The 13,132-nt window shown below is 66.1% G+C and overlaps 2 protein-coding genes across 2 annotated transcripts in view; one reads left to right on the top strand and one right to left on the bottom strand.

The window, feature by feature from the left end:
* MNEG_0321 (Intraflagellar transport protein) overlaps window positions 1–5,094 on the bottom strand; it is a gene marked incomplete at both ends in the record, with an annotated part of 13,404 nt that extends 8,310 nt beyond the window's left edge. Inside the window, 13 exons of the mRNA XM_014051190.1 lie at window positions 86–253; window positions 550–697; window positions 922–1,118; window positions 1,539–1,712; window positions 1,974–2,090; window positions 2,394–2,477; window positions 2,629–2,708; window positions 2,921–3,012; window positions 3,267–3,382; window positions 3,592–3,786; window positions 4,053–4,160; window positions 4,396–4,681; window positions 4,859–5,094. Coding sequence (XP_013906644.1) covers window positions 86–253; window positions 550–697; window positions 922–1,118; window positions 1,539–1,712; window positions 1,974–2,090; window positions 2,394–2,477; window positions 2,629–2,708; window positions 2,921–3,012; window positions 3,267–3,382; window positions 3,592–3,786; window positions 4,053–4,160; window positions 4,396–4,681; window positions 4,859–5,094 — 2,001 coding nt within the window. The remainder of the gene's footprint in view (window positions 1–85; window positions 254–549; window positions 698–921; window positions 1,119–1,538; window positions 1,713–1,973; window positions 2,091–2,393; window positions 2,478–2,628; window positions 2,709–2,920; window positions 3,013–3,266; window positions 3,383–3,591; window positions 3,787–4,052; window positions 4,161–4,395; window positions 4,682–4,858) is intronic.
* A 544-nt stretch (window positions 5,095–5,638) lies between these two features.
* On the top strand, window positions 5,639–12,905 carry MNEG_0320 (hypothetical protein; the record flags this gene model as incomplete). Its single annotated transcript, XM_014051189.1, has 21 exons — window positions 5,639–5,731; window positions 5,992–6,045; window positions 6,242–6,406; window positions 6,621–6,730; window positions 6,944–7,085; window positions 7,160–7,216; window positions 7,257–7,520; window positions 7,684–7,803; window positions 7,996–8,055; window positions 8,226–8,312; window positions 8,531–8,740; window positions 8,952–9,182; window positions 9,470–9,741; window positions 9,933–10,077; window positions 10,342–10,822; window positions 11,035–11,099; window positions 11,331–11,459; window positions 11,725–11,870; window positions 12,051–12,213; window positions 12,423–12,560; window positions 12,825–12,905. Coding segments are annotated over 21 exons (3,213 nt in total), but the record flags the coding sequence as incomplete, so codon positions are not given.
* Between the last annotated feature and the right edge of the window lie 227 nt (window positions 12,906–13,132).

Raw genomic sequence — 13,132 nt, 5'->3', positions numbered from 1 at the left:
CCCCCACACACACACACAAACACGTGCGTGCGCACCCCCCCACACACACACACACATTTTCTTGCACAAACACACGAAACCACACCTTATGCAGGAACCTGACGCGCGCCACCTCCCCCAGCGCCGCCGCGCAGCGCTCCGCCACCCACAGCACCTCGTGCTGCAGCGCCAGCGCCCCCAGCGCGCGCCACTGCGCCTCCACCTCGGTGCTGGGCGGCAGGGCCTCCAGCGTCGACACGGCTCGGTCAAAGTCCTGGGTCGCGCATAATGTATGTGAGGCGCGGACCAGGTGGACCGGCAATCAGTTGCGATGAAGATGCAGGCGGCCTTCCGGGCAGCCCCAAGATGCAGGCCTTTCGGGCCGCCTTGGTCCACCGCTACTGCTGGCAAGCGACGGCCGCAAATGTCCACCTCACTCGGCCCCAACCTATCCCATGGCAGCCTCACGGCAGCCGCCCCATACCCGCGAGCGCGCAGCCTTTCCTCCAAACGCCGTTCACGCCGCCCCCATGCGGTGCCCCTGGACCCGCCCCGCCCCGCCCCGCGCACCAAAAACTCGAGGGCAGCCCCAAAGTCAATCAGGCCCTCATCCAGGGCGTACGCGGCCTGCGTGAGTCCCTCGTCCACCAGCACCTCAGTGCGGCCCGGGGCGCGCTCGATGCCGCTGACGTCGCCCCTTATGGGGATCACGGTCGGCCTGCGCGGGCGGGCGGCGGCGGTGTCGGCATGAGGGCGGCATGAGCGGCATGAGAAGCGGGATTTCTTGGAAACAAGAGCAGGGGGTCTCCAGCGTTGTTGACCATCCCGCACAAAAACAAGAGGCGCCAAGACCTGTGCGGGTCTGGACCCCTTCAGGATGACCATTTTGAACGTCCTTGACGGAGACACAGCCGATGCTCCCTCCTGCGGGCCCCTGCGCACCTGCCCGGCGCGCCGACGCCGTACCAGACGCAGAGCTCCCCCCTGCTCTGCGCGACGACGCAGTCGCTGCCGGGCACCCACTGCACGTACTGGCAGAAGCCCAGCAGCGGGGTGCGCTCTTGGGTGGCGAGGTCCAGGAGGAGCAGGCGGCGGCCCTTGTCGCGGAACAGCAGGTGGGAGCCGCGCTGGTTGAGCTCCTGGGGAAGGGGGACGGGAAGATGCGGGTTGACACGACACTGGGTGAACGCGTTGTGCATACGTGCGTATGCGCGTATGTGCGTGTGTGCGATTGCGTGCTTGCGCGGGTACGTGTGTATGTGAGTGTGTGTCAGTGAGTGTGTATTTAGGCATGTGTGCGGTGGGGGAGCACGGGCGTGTGTGTGCATGTGTGTGTGTCTGTGCGTGCACGCGTGCGCTCTCTGTTCAAGCACCCAGTGGCAAACGCAGGTGTGGCACTGTGCATTGTCTGGCGGAACAGGCCAGCAACAAATCCGACACCCAGCATTGCGGCTTGTATTAACACTGGCATGTCGATGATCCAACGACGCGCAGAGCCGTCTGCCACACCCCGCGCCTGGTCTTGTCACTACCGCTCAGCCCCGCCCGAAAACCCCCACCAGCCAGTCGATGCGGGCGTCGTGGCTGACGGTGGCGAGCACGGCGCCCCCGCCGCCCGTGACGCCGCCGGCCGCCGCGGCCGCCGCCGCCGCCGTGAAGTCGACCACCCTAAGTGTTGTGGCATCAACCAGGTACGCCACGCGCTTGGCGGCCGGCATGGCGCCGCGCGCCTCCTGCATTGGTGGCGACGAGTGAGGGATTGGCTGCGGTCGCGACATGACGAGGGCGTCACATGCGACGTACAGCTGCTGGGAAGCTACACCCTCGCTCCTCTGCATTTCGCCGCAGCATATGGCACTGGAAGCTCGGCAGGCAGCGATGCAGTTGAGAGATCCATGAATACACCCTCAGACAGAGAATTTCATGATAAGAATTCGAGAGGCCAGCCGATCACCCTCATCAGGGCCCCGCCAGGGGACCGCCCCGTCTGTCACCTGCACCGCAACGCTCAGCAGGTACGGGCTGATGTGCTCCGTGCGCAGCGCCAGCACTGTGTCGTTGATGCCGTACTCCACCACATGAAGCTCGCCCGCGCTGTACAGCAGGCACACCTGGCGCCGCAGCGCGTCGAGCGTGTGTGTGTGTGTGTGTGTGTGTGTGTGTGTGTGTGTGTGTGTGTGTGTGCACGCGCGCGCTGGGAAGCGACGCACGCTCTGTCAGGACGCCGGCTGTAAGTGGACCAAGGACCGCAAGCGTCCCTCACCCTCAATTGCATCCAACAATTGGCATGCCAGGCGCAGGTCTTGCCTGCATTCCCCCTGGACCCCTCCTCATCCTCGCCTGGCCGGACACCAGAGCTGGCCACGCTGGCCCCACAACCACCCCCGCCTTGCCGATGCCGAGCGCCGAACCACCTGCTCGTTCTCAAAGTAGAAGCGCTCCCCGCCGCCGCCGCCCTCCCACGGCACCTCGCTGAGCTGGCAGCTCTCCAGGTCGCCCTGAGCACGCAATGGGAGCACTATTGAAATCGGCGCCGCATCAAGCGCGGCGCAGCTGCTGCTGCAAATACGGACATGCAGCAGGCTGCGGCCTGCAAAACAAGCTGTGCGCCGGACCATGCCACTCCACGCCGCCTGCCAGCCGACGCACCAGCAGCAGTGTGGCGTGCGTGCGGCCGACGATGTACCTTCCCTGGTACACGGAAACCTTCGACACCTCGTATCCATACACTGCATGCGGGATGGGCAGTGGGGCATGCAATAATCGTGCTGAAACCAAAGCAAGCCCAGCACGAGGAGCTATCTGGACCGGTCCTGCGGCCAGCAGCGCCTGCCCTGCGGCCACGGAGGGGTCCTGCGCGCACGCACATTCCGGCTGGCGTGAGGCGGACGCCCGAGTGCCCCAGTTGAATGTCAGTCCAGAGAGGAGGCTTGGTTCCCACCCGATTTGAGGACGATGCGGCTGCCTGTAGCCAGGGTCTTGACGATGACAGCCTTCTTGCTCACATAGGTCAGCTCAAACTTGCCCTTGTGCCTATCATGATAACATCGTTGGAAGCAAGGCTGTGGTTGTGGTCAAGCATCTGGGCATCAGGAGCAGCAGCAGCATCGCTTGTGCTGCTGAGCCCAGCTCCAGGTTGTCCTCGGACCATAAACATCCACATATGCATATTTCATCTTCAAGCTGCCGCATGGCAGCCAAAGAAAGCCATACATGGCCGTGTGTCCAGGGCCTGACATGGGTAGCTTCACCTGTGCACGCACGCCGTCTCCCCCAGCCTCACTCACTTTGTCCTGCGTATGCACGCGTCCCAGATGTCCACGTTGCCCCTCAAGCCTCCCACCGCCAGCTTCGAGCCATCAGGCTTCCATGACGCCGCCGTCACTGCAAACATGTTGTCAATCTGAAGGCGGAGAGGCGGGTCGGGCCGCATGCCCGCGGCATGCCAGACGGGATTACAAAGGGCTGCGTGACACCATAAGACCACTCAAGCAGCAGGGCCGTCCACAGCATTGTGCTGGCCCACTTCAAAAATACAGCGCATCGATGAGGTTTTGCAGCACTGCAGATTCTCAATGCAGAGCCGCGTGCGCAGTCCCCGCCGCTGCGCACCTGCTTGACGCCCGCAGGCTGCCACAACCCCTTGGGGCCTCCTCGCGCGAAGATGTAGAGTCTGTTGAAGCCGCCTACCACCGCCGCATCGCCGGCAGGGTTCATGGCCGCGCAGCCAAAGCTGCGGGCGCCGTTGTCGCCGCCTTGGTCGAAGGCCGCCTGCTCGCGGCCGGTCTTCGGGTCGTAGAAGACCACCTGTGTGATTGGAGCAGTACGGGAGCCAGGTTGCATGCTGCAAGTGGTTGACATGGTGAGGCACGCCACCGTTTGCCGCAGCATGCCGTCCAAGGTGGAAACGTCAGGCAGCAGCATGAGGCATGCTGCACAGCACGCGTGCTGCAGACAATGCCCGCCGTTCATCATGCATGCCGGCCGCACATCACGCGTGCTGCATGCTCTGCATTCCGACATTTGTGTAGACTGCGCATGGCAAGCCTTTGCGTGGCAGGGCCCAATCTCACCCTGCAGTCGCTACCCGCTGCCACGACGCTTTCGCCCCAGGCCAGTGCGCATGGCGCGCAGCTGTGGTGCACCAGCTTCACGCAGCCCGCGGTCCCACCTGACCCATCCTGCGAGTTTCCAGGGCAATCGAGGGTCCAGGATCCCTCACCCCCACACGCTCTTCACCAGCTGCTGTCAAATCTGCTGTTGTCGCTGCCGCCACTGCCGGCAACGTGTTACTGGCAAAAGCAGGCGCCGATTCTGCTTCCCGACTTCAGGCGTCAAGCTCATGCGCCAGCACGGCCGCCGCCATGGCGGCATCGCCGCTTTTTGGCCAGCCCCACGGGCCGCCCCTCCCCGCACCTGCTGCTCCGGGAATGTGAACTGATACAGGCTGCCGTCCGCGTGCCCGCTGACCAGCGCGCGCCCGTCGGGGCTCGCTGCCAGCGCGGCGACGGGGCTGCCGCTCGGGTGCGCATACAGGGTGTACGTCTTGTTGGTCTTGAGGACCCCCAGCTTGACCTTGCCGTCCGCCAGCCCGAAGCACACGTCGCCGTGGCGCTCGGCGGGCCACGCCAGGCACGCGACGGCGCTGCTCTGCAAGAACTTGTTGCATATTGACTTTTTTTCGTCCCACCCGGCGCCCAGCCTGCGCGTGGTCGGGCGGGCGGCGCGGGGCATTGTCGCGCCGGGACGGTGCTTGTGCTGCCAACAACACGTGCAGAGCGCGTTGGCAGCACAAGCACCACGAGGGCCGCTTGCCACTCAAAGCAGCATCAAAGTTGCAATTTCTGCGCAAGGGGACACAACATTAACCGCTGCCAACCTGTACACAAAGACGATGTTGTCGCTCTGCGCGACGGCGAGCTTGGACGAGTCTGGAGAGAATGCGAGCCCACGGATCAGGTATGCGCCGCTGCTGTTGCCGTCCGCCGCCTTGGTGCGGAACTTGTCACGCCGCTCGCCCGCCTCGTCGTACAAGTGCACCACCCGGTCCGCGGTCGCCGCGGCGAGCTTGCCACTGCGGCGGCGGGTCAAAGGCGCACGTTTGACTGTGCGCATCGTCCACGTGTGGCGCTTGGGGCACTGCGTGGCTGGGGCGAGGCTGGGAGCCCTGCCACCGTAAACCTTGATCTGTCTCTACTTCTATCGCCTCTCATGCAAGATCCGTCCTTCAGAGGGCCGTGCGCCCGTCATGTTGCGCGCAATCGCCCACACGCCTATGTTCCCGCCCGCACTTGTCCGGCGCCCAGGCAAGCGCGCCAATCTTCTGGATAGCATCCAAGGGTGCAGCAATGCTCTGAAGGTATCGCAGCTGCATCCCGGCGGGGCACCCGCGGGCGGACAGAGCGCGAGCGGACCCCCTTGTGATCTGGGACCTAACCAGTGCAAAAAATACGCGTGGCCGATACCAGAGATCTTACATATACACTGACAATCGCGAGCTGTCCTGTACTTGGTACTACGCAGCTTTGAAGTTGGGACAGCTTTCGTTTCGGGGTGCGGTAATCCCTGTCGCCGAGGAGGAGGTGTATATCGTTGCGGAATGATCACGCGGGAGGAGCCTGGTGGAGCGGCCTGATCTGCGGCCTCACTCACCAGGATCATGGGGGTGCAGCCGCTGCTACCAGCCCTTGACCTGCTGCTCAGGCAGTACTGGAGGCTGGCCTCCGATCTGGTGGACGTCGCGAGCCCGCAAGTGAGCGGTCGGGACTCTCAACGTGGATGCCCGCTGACCCAACCGCGCGCCGCTGTGCTGTTGATAGCAGGGGCAAGGGGCCCTGCCGAGCATCCTATGTTGGTCCTGCCGCCACCAGGAGGGTCCAATTAGAGCCTGCGTCATCACTAGGACAACTACGTTGGCCTCGCCCCCGTGTTGGGGTGCCAGCTGGACAGGCGGGGAGCCACAGCAGCGCCCATGCACACGCGCCGCTGCACCCCACCATGTGCACTTGGCAGGAGAACTTTATTTCGCGCCTGTCGTCGGACTGGCGCTATGAACGCGCTCTGCAGGTGCGGTGTCCTACGTTGATAGGCTAGCGATGCGATATGCACGCAACAGCGACCAGCTAGAACTCAATCACCTGCTAGTGTGTTTCCAGCAAAGACAAAATACCACGCCAGCAGCAGTGCAGGTGCCTCCACATCGATGTTTGTGCTCACCAATGTGTGAGCTTGCAGCAATGCGCCACCACCTTCACATGTGCAGGGCATCCGCCTGCTGGTGCAGCACCACACCGGCCTGCTGGTGCAGCACCTCATGGGGTGGCGGCAGCAGATCACCGACGAGATCAAGAAAGCGTACAGCGGCGGCGGCGGCGGCGCGGGCGGCGGCGGCAGCGGCGTGCTGAACGTGCAGGGCATCTGCAAGCGGGTGAGCGGGCGTTGCAGCACGCGGTACTGGGACGCGGCACGGGCTGCGCATTTTGGGTGCGATCAAATACAGCTAGTGCTGCAGCTGCGGGTGGGCGATTGGTGGCAACAGCAGATTGAGCTATGGCGGCATCAAGGTCAGCGGCGGCATCGGGTTAAGCAGGGGCAGGGCAGGTCCAGCATTTCTCGGCCTTCCCCTCTCACCTCGATGCCAGGCGGCAATGGAGATAATCTTCCTGGAGGCCTCCCACGTGGTGCTGGAGGAGTTCAGGCCCGAGTTCTTCTCTGACCGCCTCTTCTGCTTGTTCTTCGACAACATGCAGCAGTGAGCGAGCGCCCGGCGCGGCGCCAATCTGAAATGCAACATGTCAGCAGGCGGTAGCGGTAGCGGCCGCGGGGACGGCAGACGCGTACACGGAAGTCGCCACCAGGTTGCAGGCCAGCGGCTGCACGTCAGGCGGCTGCATATTGCGTGCCCGTCAAGAAGCTGCGTCAGCAAACCGGCCGCGGATGTCCCTTGCTCCCCCCCTTCCCCCAGGCTGGCGTTCCGCTGGCTGGTCAAGTCGGAGGAGTACGTGCCGCATCAGGAGCTGACCGGCCTGCGTACCCAACTGGTGGTCAACAGCGTGCGGCTGGTGGCGGCGATGTCGCGCATACGGCTGCCGGACATCACGCAGCAGGTGTGCCGTGCGCTGTCCGCTTGGGCCTAGGCAGCCGGGCACTGGTGCAAAGTCCCCTGCATTGTTGCCCACAGCAGCAGCAGCAGCAGCAGCAGCAGCAGCAGCAGCAAGCCGATCCTGTCAGGTTCCTCGTTTGACCAGTCAACTCACCTCGTGTCCATCCCCTCGAAGTTCTTGCGCAAGCTGGACGAGCACATCAACCCGCGCAAGGACGGCGGCGGCGGCGGCGGGCCCGGCGGCAGCGGCGGCTCTCCTAGCAGCCCCTCTGGCGGGCCGCTCGGCACGGCGGCGCTTCGAACGCAGCTGCTGAAGCTGTGCAACGGCATGCGGGGCGTGGTGCTTGGTTTTGACAGCGACGCGCAGCTGGCGGCGTCCGTCGACTTTCTGAAGCAGGTGCACCCCCTCAACCACACGGCTGCGTTCAAGAAGAGCCAGGTACGGAAAATGGGGTCTGCACCTTGCTCAGTGCTGCCACGCCGCACAAGGGAAGGGGCGCACGGCGCTGCCGTCGACGGGCTGCTGCGACACTGCGCACTCGACGCACCTCAAGCCGCGCCTGCCATAACGTTGGCGGTGTGCCATGCCATCGCCCCGCCAGGTGCACCACGCGCTGTGCGAGGTGCTCACAGACGTGCTGCGGCCGCTGGTGCGGTCAAACCTGCCGGGCGCCAACGCCGCAAAGCTCAGCCCTGCGCTGCTGAGGGAGTGGCATGGCCAGGTGGGCATCTGATGCGAACCAAGGGAGGCAAACGGCGCGCGTTGGTGCGCGGACTCTCACCCTCTTTGGGCTCATGGCAAGCGGCCACGTTTTGTGGGGCGCCAGGGTGGCTTAGCGCTGGGATGTTGCTGCGACATGCATGCCGCAGTCCTGGACGCCGCGACGCCCTGCACCCTTTGCGCGGCATTGCAGGTCCTGCGCCTGAAGAACGACATCGGACAGTGGGTCAACAAGCACAACAAGCACATCAGCGTGAGCCCCGCCAATTCCACAACCTCGCAACCCCCCGCGGCCCCTCTCTCTTGGCGGCCCTAAACGCTGGGTGTGCCGGCATCCGGCGTGCTGGTTTCTTCAGCTGTGCTTGCGCGAAGGACACAGCCGCCCTGTCTTTGCCCTTCCCACCCTCGCCCCTGCGACAACAGGTGGGTTACCCTCTGGTGACGCTGCTGGTGTGCCTGGTGGAGCAGGAGCAGTATGCCAAGCAGATGGACATCATGGCCGACTTCCTGGTCAAGCAAATGAAAGTCAAAGAGTACAGGTGCTGGTCAAACCCTCGCAATCCACACGCGATCCGCTCAGCACACGCGCCTGCAGCGCCCCGGCCCGCCTCGCAAATTGCCGAGCGCAATTACTTGTCGCGCGCCCCATATGATCCAAGCAATCTCCTCTGCTCAGCTCAAATTTGTCTGCATCCCGCAGGTCTCTCTGCTTCAGATGCCTCGGCCAGCTCGTGATCTCGTACCTCGTCCGCGCCGCCGGCCCCGCTGCGCCGACGCAGCAGCACGCCGCGTGGCTGGATCGCGTCGTGCGGCCCGCGCTCGCGACGGCGCGGAAGGGCGGGCTGGTGCTGGCGCAGGAGCAGCTTGAATTTGTGATTGAGCTTGCGGACCTCAACCCGGAGTTCGCCCTCGGGGCCGTCATCCTTGACATGCTGCAGGTGGTGCAGAAAACCCTGGATGGGCCCTGCCCCGCTCCTGCGCGGCGCATGCGAGGCTTCGGGGACCTGCTTTGCCTTGACGCCGCGGCGACGCCGCATGCCGACTGTCTGCTCGTCCACGCAGCGACGCGGCGAGGCGTGCGTGCTGCGGGGTGGCCTGCGAGCCTCCTGTTTGAACCGCCAACACCGCCCCTTCGCGCCTTGATCGCAGCAAGCGGACACGCCTGAGACCCAAACGACGGCGCTGCGCGCGCTCCAGATCATGCTGGCGTCCGTACCGGCTGCCGTGGCGGCCGAGGTGCTGCAAGCCGCGGGCGTGCCGGGCGCGGAGCAGGCGGGCGCGGCGGGGGGTGGCCCTGGGGGCGGCGTGGCGCGGCTGCGGCAAAGCGGCGGCGCGGTGGTGCTGCAGCCCCAGCAGCAGCCGGGGCGGAGGATGGTGCAGGTGCGAGGGGGCCACGTGGGAGGCGCTGTTTGCTTGCACCTGCTAGTTCTTGGCTGCTTCGAGGCTGCAGGTTGCGTGTATGTATGTGCATGTGCTTATGCGTGAGTGAGCGCAAGTGTGTGATTGTGTGTGTGCATGTGTATGTCTGTGTGCGCGTGTGCGTGTGTATATGTGTGTGTGATGAACAAATTGGTTGACTGTGTGGTTGATGGTGGGATGTTTGGAAGGTTACGACACTCCTCTGCTGTTTCTGATCATGCGCCACCGCGCCCCGGCGCCGTGTCCAGGTCTTGCCCCACGTGGCGCTGCAGCTGGTGCGCAGCGGGCGCCACCCCCTGGACCTGCAGGGCGTGGCCCACCTGCTGCCACGCGTCCAGTCAGCGCTCGGCGCCCTGCTGGCCCAGTGCCACCGCACGTTCGGCTCTGCGACCACCTGGTCCGGCGAGGCCGTGGCAAAGGACAAGGCGCCGCAGGCGGTGCTGCTGGGCTGGCTGCTGCGGCTGCTACCGCTGCTGCGGCCGGAGGGGTGGCCGGGGCGGCCGCTGGAGCTTCTGCCGGGGTGAGCGTGGGCCTTGTCGCGCGGAGTTCAAGGCAGTGGCAGGGCCCGTCCCGCGTGCTTAGCTTAGCTTCACAGTCTGAGTGACGCGGCAGCAGCGCTTTGGATTAATGTTGTCTGTCTTGTCATCACAATTGGCTGAACGGCACTCTTGTCAACCCATGCTTCTGCTCCGCCCTTTTTTCATCAAACAGGTACACCGCCCACGCAGAAGGGCAGCTGCGGGTGTGCGCGCTGGACGCGCTGCAGGCGGTGATGCGCTCTGCGCCCGCGCTGCGCGGCGGCGTGCTGGCGAGCGTCGCGCGCTTTCTCATGTCGATCCCTGATGAGGGCGTGCAGGTGGGAAGCAGGCTGGCAGGGCATTTGAATTCGGTCCGCGAGCCCGCGGCTGGAGGCGCGGGCACACGGATGCTGCCGGCCGCCTGTCATTGGGCGCCCATTCTAATCAGGCCTTATCTGTGGGCGGCCGATTTCCGCTTCTGCTGGCATGAGAGAAAGGATCCTGCTGTGTCGACGCCATGTGAGGTGCGGGCAGCGCTGATGTCACCAAACGCTTACGACGCGCAACCTCCTCGCTGCCCCTCCCCCTTTCCCGGCCCGCAGCCGACGCGCGAGTGCATGCTGCTGCTGCGAAATTTGATGCAGCTGTGGCTGGGCCTGCTGCTGGACGAGCGCCGAGGGGCCAGCCTCTGCGAGGCCGCCGCGGGCGGCGACGCGGCCGACGCTGCGTATGCCCTTGCGGCGGGCGGCCCGGCGGGCGCTGCCGGCGCCGCGGCCGCGGCGGAGCTCGACTTGGAGGCTGTGGAGGGCGCGATGCTGGTGCTGCTGTGCTCGTTCGACGCCACGCTCAGGCGTGACGCGTTCGAGGGCCTGGGGCAGGTGCGGACCCTGCATCAGCACCTGGCGCAGCGGCGCGCGGCCGCTGCGGCCGCTGCAGCCGCGGCGGCGGCGGAAGCGGGGAGGGAGGCGCCTGGCGGCGGCGGCGGCGGGGGCGTGGGCAGCGGCTTGAAGGCGGCGGGCAGGCTCGGCGCGCGGCACGCGCCATCAGCTTCCAGTGACTCAATAGAGTTTGTCCGGGCTTTGGGTGAGTAGCGCTGTGACCATGTGGTAGGGCTGGGCCGAAAGTGCTGCGGCTTGCCGCCCTTTGCGACGTCAGAGCCATGAAACCACGACCTGCATGCATGAATTGCTGCGTGGGCCGTCCGGAGGGTGGCTGCGCTCCCAGCCATCCGCCCTGCCATTAGCATGCAAAGCGCACGCGCATGCCCCTTCCCGCGCGTGTCGGGCCAACTGCAGGCGGCTTGGAAGCCCAGCAGGCGCAGCCCGAGCCGGTCACATACCTCATGGATGTCCTGGAAGAGGTGCGGGCAGACGGCTTCGCATCCGCTTTATTGCAGGCAGCAACCGGGCGCACTCGTCGCTGGACGGCCACGCGCATGCGACCGGGTGGGGCGATGGACATCCGCGTGCTGCTTGACAGCGTTTGACCCGCGGCCTTCACGCCCCCGATCCTGGGCGCGCCGCTGTCTGGCAGGCGGGGGCCGTTTCGCAGTCGTGCAGTGGCACACGCAATACCCGTTTACCTCCCCCAGGTGGGCGGCGACGTCGCGCGGCGCTGCTTCTGGGACTTTGGGGACTGGAGTGATGTGTGGCGGGACACCAAGCCGGCGCCGCCAGGCGTCACCCTAGAGGTTGGCGGGGGCAGGGGGTGCGGCGGCAGGGTGAGGCGCGGCGGCGCGACCCTATACCCTGGTCCGTAGGAGGCGATGCTGCAGAAAGAGATGTAGAGCGCAACTCATAGCTGCGAGGGTGACGGCTGTGGTGATTCGCCACGCCCACGTCGGGCGCTTGCCGACAGACCAGTTGGATCACATTAGATCGAACATATCCGGGGGCTGCTTCCAGGGTCGTCCTCGGTCCGTCCCAGGCTGCCGGGCGCTCACGCGTGGTCTGCGGGGCCGCATCCCTCCCCTCGCCCCCACGCAGGGGCTGATGTCGGCGAGCGACGACGTCGGCTGCCTGCGCTGGGCGCGCTGCGCGGTCGACCTCGCGCGCGCGGCCGCGGCTATGTGCCCGGCGTCCGTGGGCGTCGCGTGCGCGCAGGCGCTGGCCAAGCTTCAGCGCCACGTCACGTGAGGGCCTGGGAATCATATAGGATCAGCCTGCCTGCTGACTCTTCAAGCCAGGGCGACTTTGGACGAAGCATGACCGCACTGCCACTGGAAGAGGCTGATGATTCCGCCGGACAGTGCGGGAGGCCAACGGTCAAACACTCGCACGCGTCGCCAAAATCGCGCGCGCCCTCGTCGCAGCCGGGACGCCGCGGGCCGCGTGACGCTCCCAGGGGATCCAATTGATGGGCGCGGCCTCGAGGCGTGGCGCGCCCACCTCGCACTGCCCTGCGTCGTGCCGCCGGCGCTGGCGGGGCCGCCGGTGCAGCGGCCGGCGGCGGCGGCTGCGGCGGCGGCTCGAAAGGTGAGGGCTGGGCGGCCGCGTGCCGTCCGCGAATCGTTTCAGGTCCCCATGGATAAGGCGGCAAGCAGTGCCCTGTAGCCTGGGCAGCGCCGGTTGAAGCGCCGCCGCCTGGGCAGCGCCTCTTGAAGCGCCGCCGATATCTCAGGGCCGCTCCCGTGTGCGGCCCTCAAACCACCACGCCTTCGCCCCTACCCCCGGCCCGCCTGCAGGCGCCGGGCCTCGCTGCGCGCGACCTGGTGCGCGCGCTGCTGTCTGCGCTGTCGGCGGGCGCGCCCCCGATGCACCAGCAGCTGTACCTAATGGCCGTCAGCCACTGCAGCAGGGAGCACTACCCCCCCCTCGCGCAGGTGGGCGGGGCTTGTGGGGCAGGATGCAGTCGGGCTGGCTGCGTCTCGGCCCGTCGCGGCTGGCCGCGCACGCGCTTGCGCGCATTGGTGTGCATCATGTATATGAGCCGCGTTTTCAAATCCACTGGACAGCCCCATGCCTGCATGCGTGGGCAGCTGCTCACCTGGGTGTCCTGCGCAATGGCGTTGAGGCCCTGATCTGGGCGTTGACCGCGTTTGACCGACATGTGGGGCGCTGCAATCTGCCGCGCGCCCCGCCCTCAGGAGCTGCCCGCGCTCATGGAGGAGTACCAGCGGCCCAGCACCAGCAGGCAGCGCGCGCGCGGCGCGGGGCGGCCCGAGGAGGTGCGCTGCGCGAGGCGGCGCGGGGCCAACCGGCGGCTTCTGGGCTGACCACCTTGAGCTGCCCAACTGTCAGCTGCCGATTGGTTAGCGACAAGGAAATCTGCGTCTGCACTGCGTCTGTGTATGCCCGCAGACCAGGGCCCGCGCTTCCTGTCCGCCCACGTGCGTGCCGCACCCAACCCCCCCTGTTTGCAGGCGCGCAAACTGGTGGCGAACCTGCTGCGCAC

Source organism: Monoraphidium neglectum, assembly GCF_000611645.1.
Source record: "Monoraphidium neglectum strain SAG 48.87 unplaced genomic scaffold scaffold00024, whole genome shotgun sequence".
NCBI lineage: Eukaryota > Viridiplantae > Chlorophyta > Chlorophyceae > Sphaeropleales > Selenastraceae > Monoraphidium > Monoraphidium neglectum.
The sequence above is the reverse complement of the archived record's forward strand: the minus strand, read 5'-3'. Positions and strand labels throughout refer to the sequence as shown.